The sequence below is a fragment of the Leiobunum rupestre genome, chromosome 9, assembly GCF_980474605.1.
Source record: "Leiobunum rupestre chromosome 9, qqLeiRupe1.1.hap1, whole genome shotgun sequence".
NCBI lineage: Eukaryota > Metazoa > Arthropoda > Arachnida > Opiliones > Sclerosomatidae > Leiobunum > Leiobunum rupestre.
In genome coordinates this window covers 30909495-30936446 of record NC_143392.1, presented here as the reverse complement: position 1 = coordinate 30936446, position 26952 = coordinate 30909495, and the positions used below count along the sequence as shown (strand labels likewise).

Genomic DNA, 26952 nt, shown 5'->3' with positions numbered 1-26952 from the left:
TTAATCAATTAAAAATTAAAAAATTACGGGTATTTATTGTTAACTTTAGCGGTTTAGCCACATATTTTATAGAAAAAAATTAAATTCGTTAGGTTTAAGAAATGTACGGATTATTTTCCACGTTTTTTCCATAGAAATTAGTATTACTAAACCTTAATCGTTTTAAAATTCATTGTATCTATAATTACTTCTAAAAGAAATTTAAGTATCTTGTTAAACTGAGTTTTAAAGTTCCTTCAAAATAGCATATTGGGAATATTTTAAGATTACGAAAAAACACACTCGGTAATTTATTATAATTGGCTATCATATGTTCTATGAATAAAATATTAAAACGCCGATTAAGTTATCGACCACAATATGCAAATCACAACGAATAAACGATTTTTTAGTTTTATCTGCCTAAGAAAACTGGTGGCTAATATTCTTCCTTTGATGTCTTAATAAACGCCGTCGCCATAAACAAGAGCGAAATTTGGGCTAATAAAGGACTTTCGCTAAAAGCCCCCGTCTAAAGCGTCAGTAATAATGACTTCAATAATATTTTTCTTTCACTTAAAAACGCGACTGCCAAGAAATAGGGGGCGCCACCGAGTCTTGGCGCCGTCCACAGTTACGTCAAATCCTAAGTAACTACCCTAACAACGAGGAATTTTCTTTACTATAAAGACCTATTATGTTATTAACAAAGAGCTATAAACAAACCTTACTAACCACCCTACAATCATTACCCATTTTGGCAAGTGTCAATATCCTGATAATTATCTCATTTTAATTTAAGTATATGCTTGTCAATTCGATTATTGGTTGATAAATTTTATTCTGATCCCAAATTACCGGTTAGAGTTGATAATATTAAAGAAAAATATTGTTTTATTTCACAAAACACGGAAATAAAGAAGTATGAGTCAGTGAAATATGATCTTTTAATGAATAAGTAGATGTCTTGGTATGGTATTACTCATTTTCCGTTCGACTTTTAATTAAGCTATATGCACCCCTAAAATATCACGTTTGTAAGTCACATTTACAAGAAAACCTCGTTAAATACGAAATATATACCGCTACCCACGTATGTCGAAAAAATTTGCATTGGTTTACCTACATTACCTTGACATTGAATGGGTAAAATATCTCGTAAGGGGAGTAAAATAACTTAAAATAAAGTTCAAATACATATTAAAATTAATTGTAGGCAACATTGGACTTCAAAATGCTAAATTACGAAAGAAATTGGTACTTACAAAGCGTTTGTTAATTCAAAATCGTGCCAGATAACTCGCGAATCCAGACCAGATTACGGAATTTGGCGCCCCGAACAAAGGCTTACGAAATCCTAATGTTCACTTTATCACACTAAGCCTAGTACTATGAATACCTCATTTGAAACGTTACATAGAGACAATGTACGCAACGGCACCCGTTCTATATTAGCTCGCTTTCATAGATATCGATAAATACGCCACATTAATTATAAATACAATACTCAATCGGGACTTCTTCGTATTTGTCAGACAAACCGACGGACTAATTTACAGACGCGATATGCACATTCCAGTAATAAATAAAGCGAAACGAGTAAGGCGACATCTACGAGCGGACTCGCGAAATGGAGAGCTACGATCGATTTACGGAGATGCATTCGCCATCTACCGAGGAGGAAAGTAAACTAAATTATTTTGAAAAGTTCTAAAATTTTATTTACAAAAAACGATGAGTAACATAAAAACCAAGTTATCGCCCGTAAAACAGAATTTACATCAGTAAAGTGCTGCAGAATGCATTTATAAATAAATAAATAAATTTGGTTTGAACCTATTAGAGTTAAAATCCTTATGTTGAGACAATTGTATGTGAATGTCAGTATCTTTTCACTAACCATAAAGTGCTTTCAGAGGGACGTTTATAGCCTTAATGTTACGTTAATTGGTCCTTATAAATGACGTATTAATACGTCAATCTAGAAAGTTCTTTATCACTAATTCAGAAGATGAATGTTATTATTTTAATGTTGTTCAGTAGCCATCGTCGTCGTTGTTGGAGGCGACGGTATGACATACACAGTTCGATGGAAACTTGTAGAGCCTCATACTGGGGCATTCTTGCGGTTTCGAAGGGTCAATACTGACCAACAGCCTGTGTGAATACTTTTGGACGCACTTGGATCTTACTCCGCAACTGGACATATGTTTGCATGGGCCATCCGCATTTCTGTGTAACGAAAAATTCAAATGTAAATATCTACGATTCTAATGGCCACACATTTTTGGTAGACTACGTCATTAGTGAGTTCGTGCCAGAACCGTGCCGAGGCTTATCCGTTTTTAAGTTGCAAATTTTTTCTCGCTAGAGGCGCTTTTCACTATTGAGTGTGACGTCAATTCAAATAAGTTACCTTAGTTTAAAAACCTCGTAACTTGGTCTATATTAAGGATAGAGTAACGACATTTGTCACATTTGTAAACTAAGGTTACGAAACTTACCCAGCTCCGCCCCCGAAAGCAACAACCAATAATTGAACAAAGTCGTATTTCGAACCAATCCGGAGATATTCGCGCCAAATACAAACTTAGAAATCGAACTACTTTGCCACATTTTCAGACGATGCTTATAAGACGTTTTATAAACGAAAGTTTAATTTTTATAACTAAAATATATATTTAAAATAAACTAACTATCTAATCTCAGTTTTTAAAGCATCATCTGAAATAGCTAAAATTCGGGTTAAATTTAAATTAGACCGATTTCATTTGAAAGCACAAATAGGATTCGGAATGAAAAACCCACGTAAATGTTTAGCATGCATATTTTAAACTATTGATTTAAATATTTGGAAAAAAATACGGCATATGAATGCACGTGCATTGTAGAAAAATTGATATCTTCGCGAATATTTGTGATAAAACAATACAGTTTTCTCCCCTGATATCAAAATTCATCGTAGAATTTAAATCATTCTGTAAAGCAAAAACCTCGTAATTCATGTTACGGGTTTTTCTTTCATGTGACAAAATTAAACATGAAATTATTGAACAATTAATTTTTCAGATTTCTTTAAATAAATTTTTTCGTTACTTATCAACATTATCAATAAAATCGCAATAAATATTATTATCCTGATAGATTTATCGCTAATAATTACAGAAAACCACAATTAAATCCAAACAAAGCAGCACGAACTTATTCATATTTATAAGACTAAAAATCGTCTTCTAAAACGCGTTACGGATTAATTTTTAACGTAACTAGCACCAATAAGTTACTGTTAAATCTGGTTAAGAATTTGTTGAGCCACCATAAACTTGGAAGTTCATACTACCTTGAAAATAGCCGAAATTGAGCGGAATAGAGTGGCCTACCTGCAAATGATCGTAGGAACTTGCTGGACGTATTTCTCGGTCTGGATGACGACGTGCCAATTGCCCTTGACGTCCTTGGCGAAGGCTGGCCTGATGGTGTCCCGTTTGGACGGACACAGGGGTTCCTCCTGGTAATCGGACCAGGACCAGGTTGATGAAGGTCCGCTGGTCCTCGTCCCTCCTCTCTTCTTGGCCGTTGACGAACTGTTGGCGAATTCTTCCGTCGCATCGACGTACATGGCTTCGATGACCTCTTCACATTCGTCAACTATATGGTCAACTTCGCTCCTACAACAGACGGACAATACGTTGATATGGTAAGTACGATTCCCAAAAGTTAGTTACACATTCTTCCTTCCAGTCAGTACCGGATTTACTGAAGGTTGGGCCCTGGGCAGATTTTGGTGGGGCCTTATGTATAAAAACGCAAAACTCGCGTGTCCCGAAGAGAAATCCATTGATTTCATCAGTGGTGGGGGCCTTCTGTTGCTTAGTAGGCCTAGTCCATAATCCGGCACTGCGTTCAGTTAAACCGTAACTGATTTAGAACCAATTAGTAAATTCAAAATTGGAAAAAAACAAATTAAATTGCTAAGTAACAATAGACTGTTTCGCTCCAGCCAAAACGTGGTCGCTGCCATTGCCGCGCATTATGTCCGCCATTGTCTACCTAAAAACAACCACTTAGTCATGGCTTGTACAAAATAGCGCCACCTATATTTTGGTCTCTATGTACAAAAAAAATTGGTTCAAATTATTCTACTTTTTGAATTATGATTTTTTTCCTAGAAAAAAACTCCAAATCTGTTATTTTCTATTCCTTTGAAAATGTGCATAGGAATAGGCGAAACTATAAAGCCCAGGGGGGCTGATAATATGGTAGTCACGTGACTTTGTGTGAACTGCAGCGCCATCTATCCTAAGAAATACGAACTATTATTCATTTTATTTTGCTAATGGCGGTTCATCTAAATTATCTAATTATTATTATTATTATTATTTAAAACATTTTGTAATAGAAAGGTGTAAATTAATTAGCTGTCTGCAGTATTTGGAAGGAATAATTTTTCCTTTACGACCACACGTCCAACTATGAACACGAGTTACCGCATCGAAGTTGGCTGTGATATGGTTGTCACGTGATTTTGTTTTCCCATTTTAACAAGTTGGTTAAGACCTAATTGACTTTATTGTATCGCCTATTGATTAAATAGAGTTATTCTATTTTTGAAGTTCAAACAACATTCTAGATTCAAAAATGATATAAGAACTGATAAAACCTAGTCCTCCGAGTTAGCCGAACATGTAAAAAACAACCCACTCTATACTGTTTGACGAATGTAAATTAATCTGCAAAATAGACAAATATGTAAAACTTAATCTAAGGGAATCATTGCAAAGTTTGGACTATAAAAAAACTTATAACATATTTGATGGCCCGAATAGTTTTTTAGCAATATTGTGGAAATTGCAACCGCGCTTTTTAATCTCACAACGCACCTGATGATGCTACAGCGAATCTAGTCTTGTCTAATTATTTTTAATAAAATATTATTAAATCTCACTATGCAATCATGGATAGTAGATTTTAGAGGATCGGTAAAAAGCCTGGTTTTTAGCCCCCCGTAAACCAATCACACTAAGGGAGTCGTCCAAGGTTATTTGAACAAAAAAGTATCGCTAAGAGTGGACGACACTGTTCGAAAAAAGAAAAAAGATAAACACGAAGTACATTTTTACGCCAAAAGGTATTTTTTCACGTTTTTATAGATTAAATATGATATACTAAATATCAGTTGATAGTTTTTATTGAATTAAAAAACCAAAATAAAAAATTACTAAAATATAAAGCGCAAAAATTACGTGACAATATCGACCGCAGTAGATTGCAATTTTGAAATTTTAAGATCACGTGGTACAAACGACCTTGCAAGATTGCAAGACTCCCTGGGAGTCTCTCAAGCTGATTGATACGCGGGGATAAATAAAATTTACTGTCCATGATGCAATAGTGGTCGTTTCTTTAATTTTTCTATGATTAAAGTATATTTAAAGACTCACATAAACATTTGAAAAATTCCAGCTAAATTTCAGACAGCTCCTCCCATGCATACCGTATCATTTCCCGAATAAGTTATTATTCAGCCCCACCCTCCAAATTTAAACTCAATATTTAGATACATTTTTAGTAAAACTACGCGAAACTTACTTACACATCAAACGTTTAAAATTATATGTTTCTAAAATAGCTTGCATTTATAATTTACAATTTATATTAATACAATTTCACGCACGAGGAATTGACTAAACTTTTACCAACGGTGGTTTTAGTATCTCTTATTACTAAAATTTCTGTGGCATTCGGTCAACATGCAAATTCAATCTCCAGTTATGGTCGCCAAAATATTGTCGTAGCCCAATATAGTACATCCGGTTTGTCATAATCCATTTTCTTTAAAATCGCTCGAGACGCTTTAGAACAAGCAGCGCGTGTCATTGCGGCCAATCAGGAGGCAAGACCAATTAAAGAGACTCGGGTTAATATTAGAATCGGTCCATTACCTCCTCATTACGCCGCTTGCATTTCGCGTCGCCAAGATTTCTATTCGAAGGTTAAGAGTTTCCCGGAAATGAAAAAGATCAACCCTCCCCGGTTGAAGAAAATTGAGAAAGAAATCATCATTTCCTCTTATTTCCGTTCGGCTCACCTTGACTGCCGAAACGGATGTGTCTCTGACTTTGACGCGATTGAAGCTTGAAATTCGTCCCAATTTTTAGATTCGCGGTGGTTATTGACAATAACAATATGTTTATACCACGATGGAAGACTTAAAACCGCAAATTATAATTTGATTCTTATGGTCTAGTAAATTTGACGTAAAAACATTGTATTTACGATATAAAATAATATATTTTACCAATTTAAATACCTTAATATAATCGTTATCAGACAATAGGAGAAAACAGATCTACCGACAAATTTGAGGGAACTCTTGTCAAATTGTGCCATCCAATTTTTAATATATGGTTAAATGTAATGGAGTTCATAAGGCTCTTTGGTTTGTAGAGTGGGTTAAAAAATTATCTTATTTTGTATACGTCTAATGCTTAATTGTTATTCAACAGCCTTACAATTTTCCGAAATTTGTGTAAAAAAATCTAAATGTTTTTGTACAAAGAAACATTTATAGTTTTGTGATAAGAGTCGATGTTACACATTACTGAAAAACAGGGTTGCTAATCTAAAAATTTGTAGCAATTTGAATCCTAAATATTAGGTAAGAAACCAACGACTCTTCAAATTGAACCGTAAACGTATGAATTTTCTGTGTAAATTAACATTTCAATTTGTTTTAACGAGGTTGAGTAAACTGTTGATAATTTTTGACGTCAATGTTAAACCAAATTATATTTTAGCAGAAATGCGAAAACTTTTTTGTTTCAAAAATAGTTAAATCTGAAATTAAAATTTGGATACCCATTTATGGAGACGTAATTGCTAGATTATTCATAGATTTGTCCCATATTCTTTAAATTAAACAACCAAATTTGATGTAGCAAATGAGTCATTTAGCAGACTCCAGTTCAAACCGTAAAACTAATTTCTTTTATATTTACACAAATTACACCTAATTTGAATAAAGAGCAAAACGAATCCATTTCTAGTTTACGTTATTGTATTGTTTAGGCAGTATAACCCGGGAATCTTAATTATTGGCATTAAAAGTCGGTTAATGATTTCAGTTTAAGGTGGTGCCTGGGCCATTAGCCTAGTTAATAAGTTATAACAAATAAGTAAAATAGATTTTCTAGCTTATTCGAAGTGACCGTACTCTAACTAATGTCAAGATAAAATTACATTCAATTTTACAAAGCTCCAAAAGGTTCGAGGTCAAATTCTACCCGCCCAAAAACTATCCTAGATGAAAGACGAACGCAAAATAATTAGAGGTACAATTACCTGGGATATCTATCTCCCAAGACGCACCAACCCAGATCCTTGCCTCCTTTGCAGTCGAAGGTCATGGTGACGACGGGTTTCTTGGTGGGGCTCTCTCGGATGGTGGTGATACCCAAGAAGTTCGAGCCCGCTTCGACGCTCTCTTCGCCCGCGAAATGGTCAGTGTCGTCCTTGAACCGGTTGTTGGAATCGGCAATGGGTTGGCTGAAGCCTCTGGCTGGATCCGGACGTTTTCCGAAGAAGGACGAGTAAGTCCGGCTTTTCTCACGGCGTGGCGCTGACGACGTTGAATATCTATTTTAGGAAACAACAAATTGGGTTGATTATTATGGTCACAGTCCCGAATTTGTAGAGTTTTAGAATTCTAGTCCAAGGACAAACGCGACTTTTTAGGCTAAATATTTGTGGAAGCTTCCAATTGGGTTAAGCAGTTGGCCAAGTGTGAAAGAAAGGTGATCTTTAGCCGAATGAAATCATTTTTATTTAGGTGGTTTATTTTTGGATTTTGTTGAAGACAGCGTTCACTTGTTATTAGAACTATCACCAGGCAAAAATTGTAAAAGATTTTTCAGCGCACGTAAGGTATAATAAAATGCAGTATATTATTTTCAAATTTCAAAAATAGTCTATAAAAAGCTACGTTGTTATACAGGGTGTCAACTAAAAAACGAAAAATCAAAACGGTAAGAGAGTATCAGTGCCGAAAAAAGGTTCGGTTAGAAAATTAGCATTAAAGCAATAGGAAGTGTCATACTTATTGTTATTATGTTACTTATGATATTATTAATTCAAAAAAACTTTGATTTGACCAAATTTTACTAATCAGAAGTAAATGTCCCCTGCGCGAGGAATGTTCCATGGAAATTTGAAAGGTTTCAAAAAAACATTTTTCAGTTATTTATCGTTTTTAGTTTTAGCTAATGGCTATTTATCAAATTCCGCAGTGGAAATTTTTTTTTCAATTTTAGGCACCACACTTCGCATTGTAACCCGGCCAGTTGAATTAAAGGTCGCTAGATGCCTTGGGCCGAAGGTGGTGTCTTGGGTTATAGGGAAAAACTGTTACTTATTCCTAGCAAATGTATGTGTATGACACAATAAACTAACATGAAACAAATATTTACCAGAGTGGCTGAGAAAAAGCATATCACCTTGAACAGGAATTGAACCTACAACCTTAAGATTACCGTCCCAACGCCACTTACATTGGAGTAAACAGGCCTCGGACATCCAATTTAAGAATGACTCGATCGGGTTTAAAATAAACTTCTATAATTCGATACCGCGTATTGTGACAGAAGTCTGATGTTTTCTGTTACCTGTTTCTAGTGACACTTCCGTCAGAGTTAATAGGCCTCGGACATCCATTTTATGAAGGACTCGATCGGGTTTAAAATAAACTTCTATAATTCGATACCGCGTATTGTGACAGAAGCCTGATGTTTTCTTTTACCTGTTTCTAGTGACACTTCCGTCAGAGTTAATAGGCCTCGGACATCCATTTTATGAAGGACTCGATCGGGTTTAAAATAAACTTCTATAATTCGATACCGCGTATTGTGACAGAAGCCTGATGTTTTCTGTTACCTGTTTCTAGTGACACTTCCGTCAGAGTTAATGGTCGATGAACGGTAATCGTCCTGCAGTTCGGATGATCCGATGGGTTTGAATCCGTACTCGAATTTGGGTTTGTAGACAGAATGGGTCGATGAAGGCGGAGGGGGTTGTATCAGGTTCCGTTGCTCCGAAGAGGACGCGGTTGGTCGCAGTCTACTGGGTTGGTCGCGCTCCAAGTTGAACAAAGCCTGCCGATGGTCTTCGTCCCTGTGGATAGGGCGAGAGAAAGTCGGTGACCTCTCTTCAAACTGGAGCTTGATGTGGCTGATGACGGGTGGTTTGACGGTGGCCGAGAACCGCTCTTCGACCCTCTTCAGCTCTTTCTTGGTCGTCTTCGGGCGCGGTAATGGTATGACCAGCAAGGCTGGTTTCACTTTCGAGTTAGATTGTTGTATCATTTTGTTCCGGAACTGTTCTGATTTTAGAGTGTCCACCGCTGATATCTTGCCCGATGGAAAAATCACCCTGAATAAAGGATTTAGAGTTCATTAGAAACGTGTACTGCGGTTGGCCTACCACCAGGATATTTGCGCGGCGGGAAGAAAACTTAAGGGAAAACAGGCAGAAGAAATCCTAGGCCTTTAACAGAAAATTGAATTCGTTGGGAAAAATATACATTATGAAAATTAAATATGGGATGAAATATCATTTATCTAAAATTCCAATTAGATCCAAATTTATTTAGCACGAACTAAATAAGGGTTTCTATGAAATACGGGAGGTCATGTGATAATGTTTTGTCTACGTCACTGGAAGGTAGAATCTGAAACCCGCGTGCAAGTAAAGAACTGGCGCCCGTGACGCGGATAAAAACATTTTATGGTTCTATATTTTTATTGTTTTATTTTACAGAAACTCCTATTAATCAAATTAAATTATTCCTTAAGCTTTCACGTACGATTAAAGAAAAATTTCTTATGACGGATACAAGATGGCGTTATAAAAATGGGAAAAGAAATAATGTTCATTATCCAAAGAGCACGAAAATATTAATATTTTGGGTTTTTTTGGTATGCTGAACTTTTACTAATTTGAACTTTGTTTATAGTTTTTGCTACAAACATCCTTTAAAAAAAGAGCTAGAAGTAATTTTGGTTTTGTTATTTATTCCCTTTAGTAAATAGAAATTGGCGCCATAAAAGTACTCAAACCGGACCTCTAATAAGGAGAGTACCCGAGGTGTTTATTGCCGGGTATATTCCCATTCGATCGAAATCCCATTCGACCGAATTCAATTATGTTTCCGAAATATAGCCCAAAAGGCGGATTCGGTTCATTGGGACCTTTTGTTTTGTTTTTTACTTTTGCCCCGAGATATAGCAGGGTACGCAAAAAACGTTATACCTAAACAAAATTGCTACAGGTGTACTAACTGTAAGGTAAGGTTAGGTTAGGTTAGGTTAGGTTAGTCTCTCACTTCCCTAGGGTGGCGCGCTTTTATAAATATATTTATGCTTTGAACTTTTTATTTATATCAAGAATACAATAATTCGAACAATTTCATTTTTTAATGTGAATGGTTAAGTTTGTAGCAATTGCGTCGAGTAAGGCTAACGGGACGAAATTTGATGTACTATAAAAAAATAATATAAACGTGCAAAATTGGGCTGTAAACCGCACAATTGGGGTATTTTCGATCGATTGGGACTCAATGTTAAATCGTTTTCGAACGAATGGGACCAAAGCTTATTGCCGATTTTGTTCAAAGTCGGGCGTAACGTAAATATGAAATTTCACAAAAGGACACGTTGCACTAACCATTCGTTTTGCCATGGCAACTGAAAATGTTTTTTATCACTTAAAGACCTAGGTTTTTCTCTGCCTGTCCCCCTTTAAATTAACTTAGTGGAGCACAAATACCCTGGTGGTAGGCCAACCGCTGAACATGTTGGCCTAATTTAAATGGGGATAGGCAGAAAAAAACCTAGGCCTTTAAATAAAAACTTGTTAAGGTTAACGGTAATAGTTAGTGTAGGGAGCTGTTGGCTCGAACGCGTGGCATGCAGGGCTTGCCACCACCCTCCTACGCATTATAACCCGGCCACCTGAATTAAGGGCTTCAAAAGTCGCTTGCTGACTTAGGCCTAAGGTGGTGTCTTGGGTATTAACCTAGCTGATTAAAATAGCATGGAATTTTCTCGGTTTCACGAAAATTTAAAAAAAAATTGATAATCACGAAATGGGTAAATTGGACCACATTTAGGTAAATTTCATCAAGTTTGGTTAAATTGGAACATTTTTGGGTAAAATAAGGAAGTGGTCAAAAACATTTTTGGTTGCCATGGCAAATCGAATGGGTAGTGCAACGTCTCCTTTTGGGAAATTTCATATCTCATATAGGTCTACATTACGCCCGACTTTGAACTAAATATAAACTAAATAAACACCTCGGGTACTCTCCTTGTGAGTGACAGTGATTCGCTCTAAATGTGGGTTTCCTTGTAAGCCGTTTTAAAATCGTTCTATTAGGATATGTCAGATCAAGACGAGGGGCAGGTCACTTCCATTTTGGGTGCGTCTTAATCATAGTAAAATGATTAAATCAGGGTAATCGTGATTAAAAAATCTAATCAAGATTAGAAAATCTAATCACGATTTAAACGAGATTTAATCATTCTAATCATGATCTAATCTTTTTAATCAGGATTTAATCATTTAAACGAGATTTAATCATTCTAATCATGATCTAATCTTTTTAATTAGATTTAATCATTTTATTTAAATTTAATCATTTTAATCACGATTTAATCAATATAATCGGTCGAATCGAGAATTTTTCATTAAAATCAAAACTAAAGTATGATTTAATCATATTAATCACGATATAATTTTTTTAATCGGGATTTAATCATTTTAAACAGATTTAATAATTTTAATCATATAATCATGATTAAATCAGATTTAAACATTCTAATCATGATTAAACGTGATTTAATCAACTTAATCGTGATTAAATTGAATTTAATCAAAATAATCACGATTAAATCGGATTTAGTCTTTTGAGGGGTGCGTCGTTAATCAAAGAAGTGACCTGCCCCTCGGATCAAGACGACTTGATTTGAGATAAGTAATTGAAAAGAGAACATCAATTACCTATTCCGGTCACCAGCTTCTTCCTTCTTGAAAAAGTCGTGTTTGTGGGGTTTAAGATGAGGCGGTGCGGGAATCACCACCTTGTTACCCTCCGAAGGCGCCGGTCGAATAGCCACCTTGTCGAAATGGATAGGGATTACTTTGTGGTTGTGGTTGTGGTTACGGGTGGTGGCGTCGAGGGAAGGCCGTGGCGCCGGCACTTGGGGACTCACGGCTGGACTCTGCGTGACGGGAGGCGGTAGAGGGGGTGGTATGAAACCACCCGGTGGCGGCATGAAGCCCCCTATATCGTTACCCATCAAAAAAGGCGCCAATTGATGTCGTTGTTGGTTTCGGATGATTTGCTCGACCAGTTCCGGCGGCGGAGGGGGTCGGTCGAAGATGTTCGGAGGACCAAAGAAATTCATCCGTGGAGGTCCGGGTTGGCACCTGACCACGTGAAACGTGGACAACACCAAAAGTCCTAGCAGCGTCTGATTTAAGTACAAACGAAAAAAAAATTGGATCCAGTTTAAAACAATGACTTCGGGATAATTTATTATCATACCGGGTCACGGGTGGGTCTCTATTTTTAAACACAATAGGACATTTAAATTTAATTGTTTTTTTTTACTAAAGATAGAAAAAAAGGGTTATTAAGCGTGACGCGCTGCGAACATTAAAACAATGAAAAATGTGACAATTTTTTCGAGTCAGACGCAGGGTTTAGTAAGGCTGATAACAGGAACAAACTTAACCGTTTAATAGGTCGCTAAAAAGATCGTTATTTTAATTAAATGCTATGTTCCCGGCTCTTTATAGGGTTGGTCTAAATAAAATACTAATTGATTAATTTTTAAACCCAATTAAAGAATAATGGTCTTAGACTACCGGAGTTTTTGCCCCGAAGTTTGAAATCTGAAATAAGTTTGTTTCGTTATTATTTCAAGAGCGAAAGAATAAATTAGAGAGGCTAAGCTAAAACTTTAAAATTTTAAAAAATTGTTTTATTAAAAACATTTAAAAACCATCATATTTGTAAAATGTTTTTAATAAAATTTGTTTTTGCAATTTTGAAGTTTTAGTTTATTTATTTAATAAGTTAAGGTGTATTTTAGGAGCAATTTTTTACTTCTTAAATCAATATTTCAATTTTTGTAATAGACGCTAGCATAAACTGTATTTATATCTTATTCAACTTGTTAAAAAAGTTCCACGCGCGTCTTGATATTTTAGCGTAAATGGGCTCGAGCGATCTAGCGCGTGCTCCATGATGTAAAAAAATGCGCGAGTCTTTTACGCTAAAATAATAGCTGAAAACTATTCGTGAGTTCTGAACCGTTCAACAGTCCCCATGCGCACTATTCGGCAAAAAAATTTCTAGAACTACCCAAATGCAAACTATTCGCAGACAAGAACCTCTTGTTGAACCGTTCGGAACCGTTCTAAATGGTACCTGCTCAAGAGCAAGTACTGGCCGGAACTCAAGGTTGAAATCTCTAAAATTCGTCCGCACATCGGGCTGCGTACGTCAAATCGTACGAATCGCAACTATTCGTACAAAAGTTCTGAACTATCCAGAACTTTTGCGTGACGTTACAGCTCAGTCCTAGGCCGTACTCTTAACGGTTCAGAACTCACGAATAGTTTTCAGCTATTAAAGAGCACGTGGAACATTTATCAAGTTGAACAAGACATGAAGAATTTATGCTAGCGCCTATTAGTGGGATAAATTTCAATCGAATTTTGAGAAATTTCAAAGATAACTCCCAAATGTTTTCTCTAATTCTAATGTTTTTATGGGCCCCTTGATTGTATTTGGGGCTCCTCTTGGAAAATTTTAAGGTACACCGTATCCTATATCGCCAACCCGTGATCTTTGTAAACCTATCACCGTAACTATAACAAAAAAAAAACCCAACAGTTAGCCAAAAACCGGACAACTTACCTTCATGGTAACGACGCCGACTTGAAACTCCAAATATCAGAAAAACCAATTGCGAAAAGACAATAAAATCCGCTACTTTGAGGAGCTGACCGAAATACAAATACAAAACCGGAGCTGACCCGACGCCGCGATGTTAGACAAAGAACCACGCCAAAATTCAAAATAAAGACCCGTTTTTGGACGTTCAAATTCTATATATAATAAAAGTACGTGACCTTGATACGGTTAATATAGCGGCGTGGGTGCAAACTCAGAAAGTTTTTAAAAACTGCGAAATTAAGTGGGATGAAATTAAGTTAAATTTATAATACAAAAATATCGAAATTCGCCGGTTTGTGGGGAAGATGTCTGCGGGGGGAATGGAGAGAATTTGTCGAAACTGTTTCCCGAGGCTCAGTTCCGAGTCGAGTGGTCTTCGCCACCAGAATGGTGTTCCCCGGGGCTCGCTCGCCGAATTACTTGACCTAGAGAAGAGCTACTATGACGTACCCACTCTTTTCACTCCAGTTTCCCGCCGACGGATCACATTGCCCCCCCCCGCCCCGTCCAAGATCATCCCAGTCAAAACGGAAACTAGTTTTCCCTATAATCGCTGCCCGAGTTTTAAAATGTACTAACTCCAATTTTTTCGTCACTTCTAATTTGGTCGTACCTCTAAATTTTTCGTCCTTTCTAATTTGGTAGTACCTTTATTTTTTACGTCACTTCTAATTTTAACGTCATTTCTAATTTTAACGTCACTTCTAATTTTAAGGTCACTTCTAATTTTTAAGTAACTTCAATTTTTAAGTAAATCCTAATTAAAATCAAATGTTATTAAATTGCAATTTATTTTTTAATTGCAACTCTAATATAATTGCAACTCTAAATTATTGCAACTCTAATCTAATTGCAACTCTAATTTAATTGCAACTCTTATTTAATTGCAACTCTAATTTAATTGCAACTCTAATTTAATATCAACTCTAATATAATTGAAACTCTAATTCAATTGCAACTCTAATTTAATTGCCACTCTAATTCAATTGCAACTCTAAGTTAATAACAATTCTAATTTAATTGCCACTGTAATTTTAGATTGTCTAATTTAATTGCAACTGTAATTTTAGATTGTGTCTAATTTAATTGCAACTGTAATTTTAGATTGTAAGTCTAATTTAATTGCAACTGTAATTTTAGATTGTAAGTCTAATTTAATCAAAACTCTAATTTTAAATGGTAAGTCTAATTTTATAGAAACACTAATTTTCAGTTGTAAATCAAATTTTTGCATAACTTTAATTTTATCTTAATGCTCATTTTGTGGTAACTCTGAACATTTTCTAGTTAATTTTTCCGATTATTTAAAATGTTTTTTTCTTGTGACGATAATCGAAAATCAAACAACTATTTTGCTATTTATAATGAATTTAATTTTAAATCGGTGAATAGAGCTTTAATTAGCGTTATATACGACCAAACGTTGGAATAACCGTACTTTTAATTCAACTAAAACCGTAGTAATTCGGCAAGCACAAGATATTTATTAAATTGTAAAAATACCTTGCTAAAGTACAGTGATTTTAAATGATATTAAAAGTATGAGTTTCCCAAACATTTCATCATATGCCTCTTATATTTCGACTGCATTTCTTATACGATTAAACTTGCAGGTACTAAAATAATAGTTAATTTATATTTAATTCTTTATTTCCCCATACGAACAATACATTTTGAGGTAATAATACGATAAAAAATCGGATTCTTTATATTATCTTAAAAATTGGATTTTTCAGCTTGATTCTTCGTTAGTTAAGATGTTTTGTAACTCTGCTAGCGAATTATGCAGGATGGGTTTCGGTTCCGCGTTGGCTCTCCCCTCTCGCGCTCTTTTCCTCAACGCCAACTGGGTCACTCACTTCCTCCTCACGAGAAACTCGACCACATTCACGACGATTATTATTCGCGGCTGCCGATGCCTCCTCTCAATGCCAGACGCGCACGCGACCGACTCGCTGTATCAGCAATTGTTCATAAGTCGAATAGGATATAACTCGAAACCTCGAAGAAGGTGAACGTAGAAATGTTCAAATTTATATATATATATATATACAATATAAATATCAGTCTATATAATATAAATATCACGTAAATATCACAATAGATATCACGTAAATATCACAATAAATATCACGTAAATATCACGTAAATATCACAAATATCACGTAAACACCACTTAAATATTACGTAAATATCACAAATATAAAGTACATATCACAAATATAACGTAAATATAAAAAATATCACGTAAATATCACAAATATTACGTAAATATCACAAATATCGCGTAAATATCACAAATATCACGTAAATATCAGAAATATCACGTAAATATCACAAGTGACAAATGTCACGTAAATATCACAAATATCACGTAAATATCACACATATCACGTAAATATCACTAATATCGCGTAAATATCACAAATGTCACGTAAATATCACAAATGTCACGTAAATATCACATAAATATAACGTAAATATCGCATAGATCTCAAATTACAAACTTTTCAAATAGTTATTATAAAATATGTAATTATGATACTTCTAAAGATGATAACATTTTCGATAGCCTTATAATGCACAACCAGCTCTGAGTTGTTTTGAATCGCTATAGCCAAATTGGGCTATGCATAATTTGGACGAAAACCGTTTGTAGCATCTAAAAAAACCTCTCCAAAATTCATGATCTGAAATTTTTTTAATTTTCAGCGAAATTTTAAATGTTTATTATAAAAGATCAGAATAGAGGTGTTTTTCAACAAAATAAACAATTTTCAAAGTTTTGCTAAATATTTTGCGTTAATAAATTTGGTTTAGCTACCAGCGAGCGCCGGAAATATGTTTCCAAAAGTTTGGGTTTTTTTCAAAACTGGAGAAATTTGAAATGACAAATCTCTCCCTTATTAGTTTTTTTTCTTGCAAAATTAGCTGATCAAATAAATTGAGGGACTCAACCATTAATCACCGTCACATTCAAATTATGTTTTAGCAAAAGATTTAAAATCGCTAAACAGGTGTGTAGAACTCTTTCGAAACTTCCTTTTACTGATTTATAGATTATGATAATTATGAGCTAACACTAAAATGGATTATTCGGTAATTATTTATACCATAAGTGTATAATATTGTTCCATAAGTGTGACACTTCCTATTCTTCACATGCAAACGTTTTACTGAGAGCTATTCACAAGACAGACTGCATTACGGGCTTCGTCGCCGTTTTGCGTCCGCTTGCTAAAGCGTCACGCGTAGCCTTTGACAGCGCTTCGCTAGGGGGAGATTTTCTTCTTGTGATGACTTCACTCCGTTACTAGCTCGTAGTCAAATATTTCCCAAAGTGACAAACTTAAGGAACAATATTATAGACTTATGTTTATACTTATGGATTATGAGTAAAGACTTTTATGGATTGTACGGTAATTATTTATACTTTTAGAATATGATAATTATAAGTTAAGACTCTTATGGATTATGCGGTAATTATTACTTATAGATTATAATAATTATGAGCTAACACTATTGTGGCTTATACTGTAATTATTTATACTCATTGATTATGAGTTAAGACTGTTATAGATTGTACGGTAATTATTTATACTTTTAGACTATGATAATTATAAGTTAAGACTCTTATGGACTATACGGTAAATATTTATAACTATAGATTATGATAATTATGTGTTAAGATACCTATGAGGAAATTATTGATACTAATATCATCATAATAATTATGCGTTCAGACAGTTATGGGTTATACGGGACCTTTCTTATACTTATATATTATGATATTATTACAAAATAAAATTATAGGTTGTAAAAATTATGAGCTACGACGGTTATGGGTTATGTTAGTTATCTGCTAACGGTCAAGGTCGAGAGAGCGTTACAACGGCAAGTGCTCCGTGCCGTTAGTTTGGGAACAAAATCGTAAAAGTGTGAAAATCTATCGAGATGTTTGTCCGTTAGGGGCTGCGGGCGCTGTTGGTTCGTTACGGTTTGAAAAACAGGTACTCATCAATCCATTCTCCGTTGAATTGAGGATAGTTATTTTTGGGGTTTGGCATCTTCACGAACGCACGACAGAGGGACACCAGGAAAATCAAACAAAAGTTGATACCCTGTTGCCGACCAACAACCATCAATTATCTAGGCGTTCTATTTCTAACTATTACAATTATACCAAAAAGCAATAATAATAATTACAATTTAATAATTTACAATATTAAAATAGTTCAATATTTTAATTTACAACATTAAAATATTTCAATATTTTAATTTACAACGTTAAAATATTTCAATATTTTAATTTCCATGCAATAATTTAATTTACAATATTAAAATATTTCCATTTTTTAATTTACAATATTAAAATATTTCCATTTTTTAATTTACAATATTAAAATATTTACATTTTTTAATTTGAAATATCAAAATAGTGCGACATTTTAAATTGTTATTGTAAAATAATGCGACATTTTAATTTGTTATATTAAAATAGTGCGATATTTTAATTTGTTATATTAAAATAGTGCGATATTTTAATTTGTTATTGTAAAATAGTGCGATATTTTAATTGGTTATTGTAAAATAGTGCGATATTTTAATTGGTTATTGTAAAATAGTGCGATATTTTAATTGGTTATTGTAAAATAGTGCGATATTTTAAATTGTTATTGTAAAATAGTGCGATATTTTAATTTGTTATTGTAAAATAGTGCGATATTTTAAATTGTTATTGTAAAATAGTGCGATATTTTAATTTGTTATTGTAAAATAGTGCGATATTTTAATTTGTTATATTAAAATAGTGCGATATTTTAATTTGTTATTGTAAAATAGTGCGATATTTTAATTTGTTATTGTAAAATAGTGCTATATTTTAATTTGTTATTGTAAAATAGTGCGATATTTTAATTTGGTATTGTAAAATACAGCGATATTTTAAATTGTTATTGTAAAATAGTGCGATATTTTAATTTGTTATTGTAAAATAGTGTGATATTTTAATTTGTTATTGTAAAATAGTGCGATATTTTAATTTGTTATTGTAAAATAGTGCGATATTTTAATTTGTTATTGTAAAATAGTGCGATATTTTAAGTTGTTATTTTAAAATAGTGCGATATTTTAATTTGTTATTTTAAAATAGTACGATATTTTAATATGCAATATTAAAATAGTGAAACCAGCCCGGGGATACTTTTCACAGCAATACAGGGCTGTTTAGAATCGATTTTATGATCCGTTTGAACAGTTAGTAGCCACCGTTAGAAGGAATATAACGTCTATAATTTTTTTCACCCTCCTCTACAATAATTTTAGCTCCTATTAATTCCCTAGCGGCACATTGGGCGGAATATCGAAAGTTGTCAATTTAAGTTGTAACTCAAACAAAATAAAATGAATCTGACAACATTTCGATCTTTTTTGATTGGCTGATAATGCTTTGGCCTGGCAGTACTGTTTCTCCACGCTGTTGGCGCTCTTCTATAAAGAATGCGTTGTGGGTTATATTCCTTTAAAGGAGCTTCAAACTTTATATACGTAGACCAAACATAATACTTTATCTATACAGGAAAATATAGTAATGTATCACTCTTTGTTGTCAGAACTAATACCATGTTACGTTAAATACAAAAATTTTAAATTTAAAAATAAGTACTTTAAGAAAAGTAAGTAGCTGTAATTTTGTGTGAAGATTCAACGATTTATCATTACGTGCGCGTTATTTTTCCTTTTCAATAGGCCTTGGCCTCAAACGGAAATAAAATGGCGAAGAGGATTGCTCATCGTTGTTTCCTGGAAGTTACACACAGCGCCAATTCACTTAGGGGCGTATGAGGGAACTTCAAAATCGGGTTGATAATTGTTTCATACGTCAACGAGTTTTTAAGTTAAGCCCTGAGAATGTTTAGTAACGTTTTCTACCATCAGATGGAGTAAGTAGCGTTCAAATAAATAATATCCAACCAGAGACGAGTAAGAGCCTTCATGAAATATCGTTTTCTAATTTACTCGTATATCGGCCGCCAAATAAACAAATTAAAACTATTTGTTACTAAATACGTATTTAGAAGTGTTGACACTGTAATAAATAATTTAAAATAAAATAATATAAGGTGTTGTAAATATTGAGAACTATGGCTAAAGTATGATTTAAAAAGCATAGTTTTAAATATTTATTATATAATATTTTAGGAAATTGGAAAAATCTGATCTTAACAGATTTTAAATTATTACCTATTTAACAAAATGAACTAATTACCCGATCCATTTATCCTAAGCGGGAATCGATATCTCTACTTGGAATGAAAGACGAGATAAAAAAATCCCCTCTGCGCGTGCTCCCCTCTCACGTTGTTTCTTAAGTTAAAGGCCTAGCACAAATACCCTGGTGGTAGGCCAACCGCTGAACATGTTGGCCTAATTTAAAGGGGGACAGGCAGAAGAAAACCTAGGCCTTTAACATAGTGACGTAAAAAAAACCGTCAGCCACATCGAGACGAAAATCTGTCGCGATAAGCATTCAAAGTAGAGGTATGGATTCCCGTGTTAAGCCTGTCACATAAAAATGGATTTAAAATTTGTCTCAATGTTTGGTTTTGAGTTGATTCATTAAATTTAAGATTTTTTAAATAACTAGAGAGGTAATTAAAAAAATGGCTTGTTAGAAATTTTAGAAAACATAGTTGTATCTCTGAAATATATATAAATTATTCTATCAATAACCCAACTGCGAAAAAACTGGTCGGAAAATTATATTAACGTTAATGAAATAACTTCTTGAAATTTTAAAAATGATTTAATAATTATTACAATTAATAATTTCATTGATCTGGATAGTGACCATGTTGTAACAATTTACCATGATTTATAGTTTAAAAACAACTTTGCTCTCGAAGTTAAAAAGATGGAGTGGTGCTAAGTGGGTTCGTGGACGAGGCGAAGTAAACGCTCCAAGGATTTAGGTCGAAGCAGGAGGGCGGAGTCGCGAGAACGTTGAGTTGATCACTTCTTGGAGGAACGCACGACTGACTGTGTTTGCGGCATCTTCGGTACTTGGCTCGCCGGTTTTGGAACCAAACCTACAAAAATCAAAAGCTGGTTCTTATGTTGTCTAAAATATTATTATAATTATCAGCTAGACTAATACCCAAGGCACCACCTTAGGCCCAAGTCATCTAGCGGCTTTTAAAGCCATTAATTCAGGTGGCCGGGTTACACTGCGTAGGACGGTGGTAGCCAGCCCTTCATGTCACGCGAGTCAACAGCTCCTTACACTAAAGCCACGGTCACACTTGAGCTTAAAACCCAGTTTAGGTCGGTTTGAATTGCAGTTTTGACCACCTACGATAATTCCTGGTTCACACTTGCGAAATCGCTTCACCCCGGTTCGCTTATAGCCAAGGCTTAACATCATACCAAATTATGACCAGAATTTTTAAAATACTACAATGTATCCCAAAACAATTAGTTAATCATGTTTACTATACATACAGTAATATTATTTGACATTATTTCAACGACGTAGCATTAAATAACGCTAGTTTAAATTCCCCTCCCACCTTACTGCGTTACTTAATTTATGAATGACCCCCAACTCCTTTTTTTTACAAACTTCATAGAGTAAACATGGACATTGCTAAGCTAAGGTAAACTCGAGAAGGTATAATTTTAACGCATGAAAGAGTTTTATTTTTATTAAGATCTCAGAGAAAAATGTGGCAACGTTTTGAATTATTTTGATCCTGTTTGTGACCAGTGGGCAGAATTTAGAAGGGTAATTAGAGGGCAATTTATAAAATATGTAGGTATCGACAATTTTTTATACCAAAAGTATATGACAATATTTTATACCAAAAGTATATAAACTATGTTTCGTAAGTGTATCAGCTGGTCGAAATGATTATTGATCTAACTACGTGGAGTGACAAAGAAAAACCGTCATATCCCAAAATATAAGCACCGCTAGCGCTAAAAATATGCCAATTAATTATTGCCTTAGTCTGAAGTACATCAAACAATTATGGTCACATAAGAAAATTATTTAACATATAGGCAGAAATAAAAACGTAAGGTTCCACATTTTGTTTAAAATTTAGGAAAATTACTCAAAGGAAAAACGTAATCGTGGGATTAAATTGATATGTACCTTAGTTTACAATTAAAATTGGTCCTAAAACAAACAATTATCGATTCACCTGGACCCGACTTTCTTCAATTTGGAGTTTGTTAGCTAGCAGATCTCTCAAGTACATGTCGGGATAATGCGTCAATCTGAACACAGATTCCAACTCGCTGAGCTGCCAAGCGGAGAAGCTGGTCCTGCCCCTTGATGAACTGTTTATTTGGTAGCCATTCTCTAAAGAAAGCACACTGATTAAATTCGTTATTAATAGAGAGATTAAGCCCGACAACAAAAACGTACCCCCCTGTAAAAATTTTAAATTTTTGAAAATGCTAAAAATATAAAATATAAATAAATAACGAAAAAGTTCGAAATTGATTAAAATGTTTACAGGGGGTATATCCTTAAAATTGGTCAGATTCCCATGTTATATTCAATGGGGAAAATTTCCATTTTGTGTGGTCAAAAACATTTTTGGTTGCCAGGGCAAAACGGTTGTCTATGGAGACATTTCCCTTTAGGGGTTTCAAGTTACATGAAGGTCTACCAAACCCCCGAATTTGAACAAAATCGGTGCGTTTCACCGCGGGTCGTCTCCTTGTAAGTTTAATCAGTTATCATTTGACAAGTTATGTATTTAACCTGCATTGCCACAAACCAGTTGAATTTAAGAGGTTGGCTTACGGCTACCGTTTCTACCTTCAACTTTTATTCAAGTTTATTATACACCCAAAGTCTTTAACTACACGTTTTCTTTGTAACATCCTTTTGACTGGCTGTGACTCGCGGATGTGCACATTTTGAAAAGACCGAAAAATGGTTAAAATATAGTGCGTCGTCAAACGCGCGTATTTCGAGCACGTGCTCCATAAACAATTCCACGAATTTAAAAAATACTACACACTAGCAGGCGACAGAAAGGTTTAAATTCCAACCCCAACATGTCCATTCCTGTGAAGTTATTTCTTTAGTCTATGCAGTACCATATTTACTGAAAGTTGGGCCCTAGGCAGATTTTGGTGGGGCCTTATGTAAAGAAAGCATAAAAACGCAAAACTCGCATTTCCCGATGAAAAATCCATTATTTTCATCAGTAGTGCGACTTTCTGTTGGTGGGGGCCCATAGGCCTATTCCTTAATCCGGCACTGAGTCTATGCCCTAGGGAGTTAGACAACCATTTATAATATATTTTACTCCACTTAAAAGTAATTTATATTAATTAATAACACCAAAATTAGCATAAGACCCAAAAGTGTGTCAGCTGTATATTCGCTCTTATTAAAATTTTTAGTGAGACCTAGTCACACTATAGACTACATAACGTACTAGTTGGAATTGTACTAGCAAAACTATATTTAGTCTATAGTCTGGCGCTATTTTCTCTCTTCGATTTACATACGTTCTAAAACGCCTCACTCGGCGGCGCTGGAGTATCTCGATTTTGATGACGTATTTTCCGACCCCCCCTTCGTTTCCCTGTTTTACTTTGCGACAAACTCTCATTAACTACTATACCGTTCGGACACACTTTTGGGTCTTACGCTACTTTTGATAACACGTAATTAATGTTAGATGAAAACCAGTGTTTTAAAGGAAGACAATTAAATTCTTTAAAAACTAGTAGAATTCGGACCAAAAAATCTGGAAATTTAAAATTCCAATTTATAAACACGAATATTCGGGGGGGGGGGAATATATTTCCTAGCCAAAGGCCATTCTGGTATTAACGAGGTCATCGATTTAACCGCTAATTCCGTCACGTACATCTAGATGTCGCCAGTGGATCAGGTAGCGTCTTTTAAAATCTGGTTCCGAATAATGAGGGTTATTCGTGCGATCGCCAAAGCGTAAAAAATGTTTGGCCATATTTTGGAATGCCGGATCAGAACGATAAGCAACCGGTTATTTTGTTGCTATTTTTATTATTACCTTTAGAATTTTCTAAATTTGCATTCGCAGATCCTTCGCTACCCGTGGTATAATTATTTAAAATTCGGTCTATGCCGAATTTAAGCGACCAACTAAACGTACTTTTCATGTTAATTAATTTTAGTGTTAATCAAGGCGATAATTCTTTGTTATGAAATCGCTCCCGACGTTGGTGATTTCTTTTATACCCGAATTTATTAACCTTTGCTCGAGATGCGTAAAACACTTGTTTCTAAATTTATAATTTACAACGTACGTGAGTGCAAAGATACGGTAACTCAGATATCTTACGAAACTAAAATATATTAATTCTTAGATAAGAAAATGCCTTCATTTAAGAGATTTTATCGATTATTTTAATATTTTTTAATTTAATAAATTTGCCGATCTAATATGGTAATATCACAAGTAATTTAATAAAAATAAATATGTCAATTAGGAAAAACTATCACCGAACAGATTTTCAGAGCTATTGCTCAATTTAGTTTTATTTCTCAGCACAGAGCCCCCTAGTGGCTAAATATGGCTAAGACGAAATATATTACTACCACTCAGTTCGAGTGCGAGTTCGAGTCGGAGCTTGACGAGTGTGTCAGTGTTGAAAAAAGGTTCAGTCAGGAAATTTGCATTAAAATCATAGAAAGATTCATGGTAATATCAATTTAAAATTACCAAGAATTTTACAGCAATTTAATCCAATATGGTTGCATAGTGCATTAGTTTAATTTATTTTCAACCAAAACATCGAAACTCAATAAGTAAATATAATATTGAGATGAAAATTTTATGCATGGCAGCCAATGAAAATTAAGATAAAATTGACAAATAAAATGTATATTACCGGTGCTCATTTTTCAAAGAAATTTCGTTTCATAGAAAGTGTAAAATTGCCTACTTTTTTTTAACCGAAAACGAAACACTTTCAAATAGTAATTTCGTTGAGGTTTTTTTTTTAAATAAATACTGGGTGTCTGATTTTGCTTTGACATCGTATTTTTCTCAAAATCTATAATAGGAAGAGTTTTAAAATTTTCAGGATTTAAGTATGACGTAGATAACATTTCTAATTTTCTAAAAATTTTATAATGATTTTTTTTTCAAAACTTTATTTATTGACCGGTAGATGATAGACGAAACCTTCAATAAGAAAATTGTAGAGCATTCTTCAAAATTTAAAAAATAAAGTTTGTTCTTTTATAAATTATAATGTTCCCTACTACGTCATACGTATACCCAGAAAATTTAAAACCTTTACCTATTATAGATTTTGAGAAAAATGCGATAACGATTTTAGGACATATATTTAAAGGATTCAGACTACAATAATTTTTATCTGGAAAATAAAATATTTTTTTTATAAAACAAATTAAGTCCATCAGAAAGTATGCCGTTGCTGACTATAAAATTTTTGGACACCGTCCCCTTCAACTTATTTACATATTTTTAATTTATATCGTTGACGTATCCGATAAAAGACGTTAAAAGTTGAATTCTTCTATTTTTATAAATTTAAATTAGGAAATTAAATTTTAGCAGATCGCAGAACATGTTGTTCCGAGTAATGTACTCTACGTCATACGTATACCCCGAAAATTTAAAACCTCTACCTATTATAGATTTTGATAAAAATGCGATAACGGTTTTATGACATATATTTAAAGGATTCATCTAAAATAATTTTTATCTGTAAAATAAAATATTTTTTTTATAAAACAAATTAAGTCCATCAGAAAGTAAGCCGTTGTTGACTATAATTTTTTTGTACAAAATCCCCTTCAACTTATTTACATATTTTTAATTCATATCGTTGACGTATCCGATAAACGACATTAAAAGTTGAATACTTCTATTTTTATAAATTTAAATTAGGAAATTAAATTTTAGCAAATCGCAGAACATGTGTGTTTTTTCGCTCATAAGTTCCAAACCAAAAGGACCTTCAAATCTTATTTTCTGACTTTTTTGAGTTACTACAGTTTTGTTGCAAGGTAGATCATAAACATACACGTAAGGTGTACGAACTATCCCGAACACGAGTGTGAACTATATTTAATTAAGTTCGTTTTACGGCTGCTCCATTGACACCTGTTGCGAGACGCCAAATTCGCGATTGTATTAGAATCAATTACACGATGTGTTACGTAGGGAGTATTACAACTTTACTCGTTGTAATCCTAGGTGTAAACGTTTTTTATGGTCACTCAGTCACGTCTTGTCAAATGAGATATTAAGCATATTCAATAACATATTGTTACGGTGTTTCCCCTTCCTGTGGTGGGCTTTGTATAGCTGACATACCAAAGTTTCAATCCCACTGCAGTTTTAACCATTAGAAATTTCCAGATTGAATTTAAAGCATCGAACAGAAAAGTTTAAAAAAAAATCAAAAAACGTTAAAGAACGCTTGGACAAAATATCAATAATTGTTTTTTTCCGAAGTAGTATTCTCAGAAGTTTATATTTTATATTTTATATTCCTGTACTGCTAATTTTATTTTCTCGAAACAGGTATTTTCACAGGCTCCCGCTGACTTTTAAAACTGCTTTTCGGGGAAAAATCGATATTATAATGATTTAAGTAAAAAATGGTTTTAAAATTAAATATCACCAGTGTTACAAAAATACCCCTTTTTTGGAATATTGTGCATACCACTCGTAAATAGTGGTAAGTATGGTAAATAATGGTAAGCATGGTAAATATGGTAATTTGGTAAATAATGGTAAGCATGGAAAATATGGTAATTTGGTAAATAATGGTAAGTATGGTAAATAATGGTAATTATGGTAAATAATGGTAAGTATGGTAAATAATGATAAGTGTGGTAAATAGTGATAAGTATGGTAAATAGTGATAAGTATGGTAAATAGTGATAAGTATGGTAAATAATGGTAAGT

At 33.9% G+C, this 26952-nt stretch overlaps 3 protein-coding genes across 4 annotated transcripts in view; all 3 read right to left on the bottom strand.

Moving 5' to 3' along the window:
• Positions 1 to 1552, bottom strand: part of sfl (N-deacetylase and N-sulfotransferase sfl) — a 259871-nt gene extending 258319 nt beyond the window's left edge. Inside the window, exon 1 of the mRNA XM_090159288.1 lies at positions 1245 to 1552. The gene's annotated coding sequence lies outside the window, so the exon portion shown is untranslated. The remainder of the gene's footprint in view (positions 1 to 1244) is intronic.
• Positions 1553 to 1752: 200 nt separating this feature from the next.
• On the bottom strand, positions 1753 to 14056 carry LOC149927121 (uncharacterized). Of its 2 annotated transcripts, XM_090158730.1 has the most exons (6): positions 13958 to 14056; positions 12031 to 12503; positions 8908 to 9402; positions 7321 to 7614; positions 3360 to 3647; positions 1753 to 2211 (listed from the first exon to the last, which is right to left on the bottom strand). In XM_090158730.1, exons 1-6 carry the CDS (start codon positions 13961 to 13963, stop codon positions 2016 to 2018), a joined length of 1752 nt encoding a protein of 583 aa, XP_090014856.1. In that variant the 5' UTR covers positions 13964 to 14056; the 3' UTR covers positions 1753 to 2015. The 2 variants fall into 2 exon arrangements, with proteins under 2 accessions (XP_090014856.1, XP_090014855.1); XM_090158729.1 differs by lacking the exon at positions 13958 to 14056 and having other exon boundaries at positions 12031 to 12676.
• Positions 14057 to 20751: 6695 nt separating this feature from the next.
• Positions 20752 to 24256, bottom strand: LOC149927120 (retinal homeobox protein Rx2-like). The gene is made up of 3 exons (XM_090158942.1): positions 24058 to 24256; positions 22201 to 22361; positions 20752 to 21084 (listed from the first exon to the last, which is right to left on the bottom strand). Exons 1-3 carry the CDS (start codon positions 24164 to 24166, stop codon positions 20902 to 20904), a joined length of 453 nt encoding a protein of 150 aa, XP_090015068.1. The 5' UTR covers positions 24167 to 24256; the 3' UTR covers positions 20752 to 20901.
• Between the last annotated feature and the right edge of the window lie 2696 nt (positions 24257 to 26952).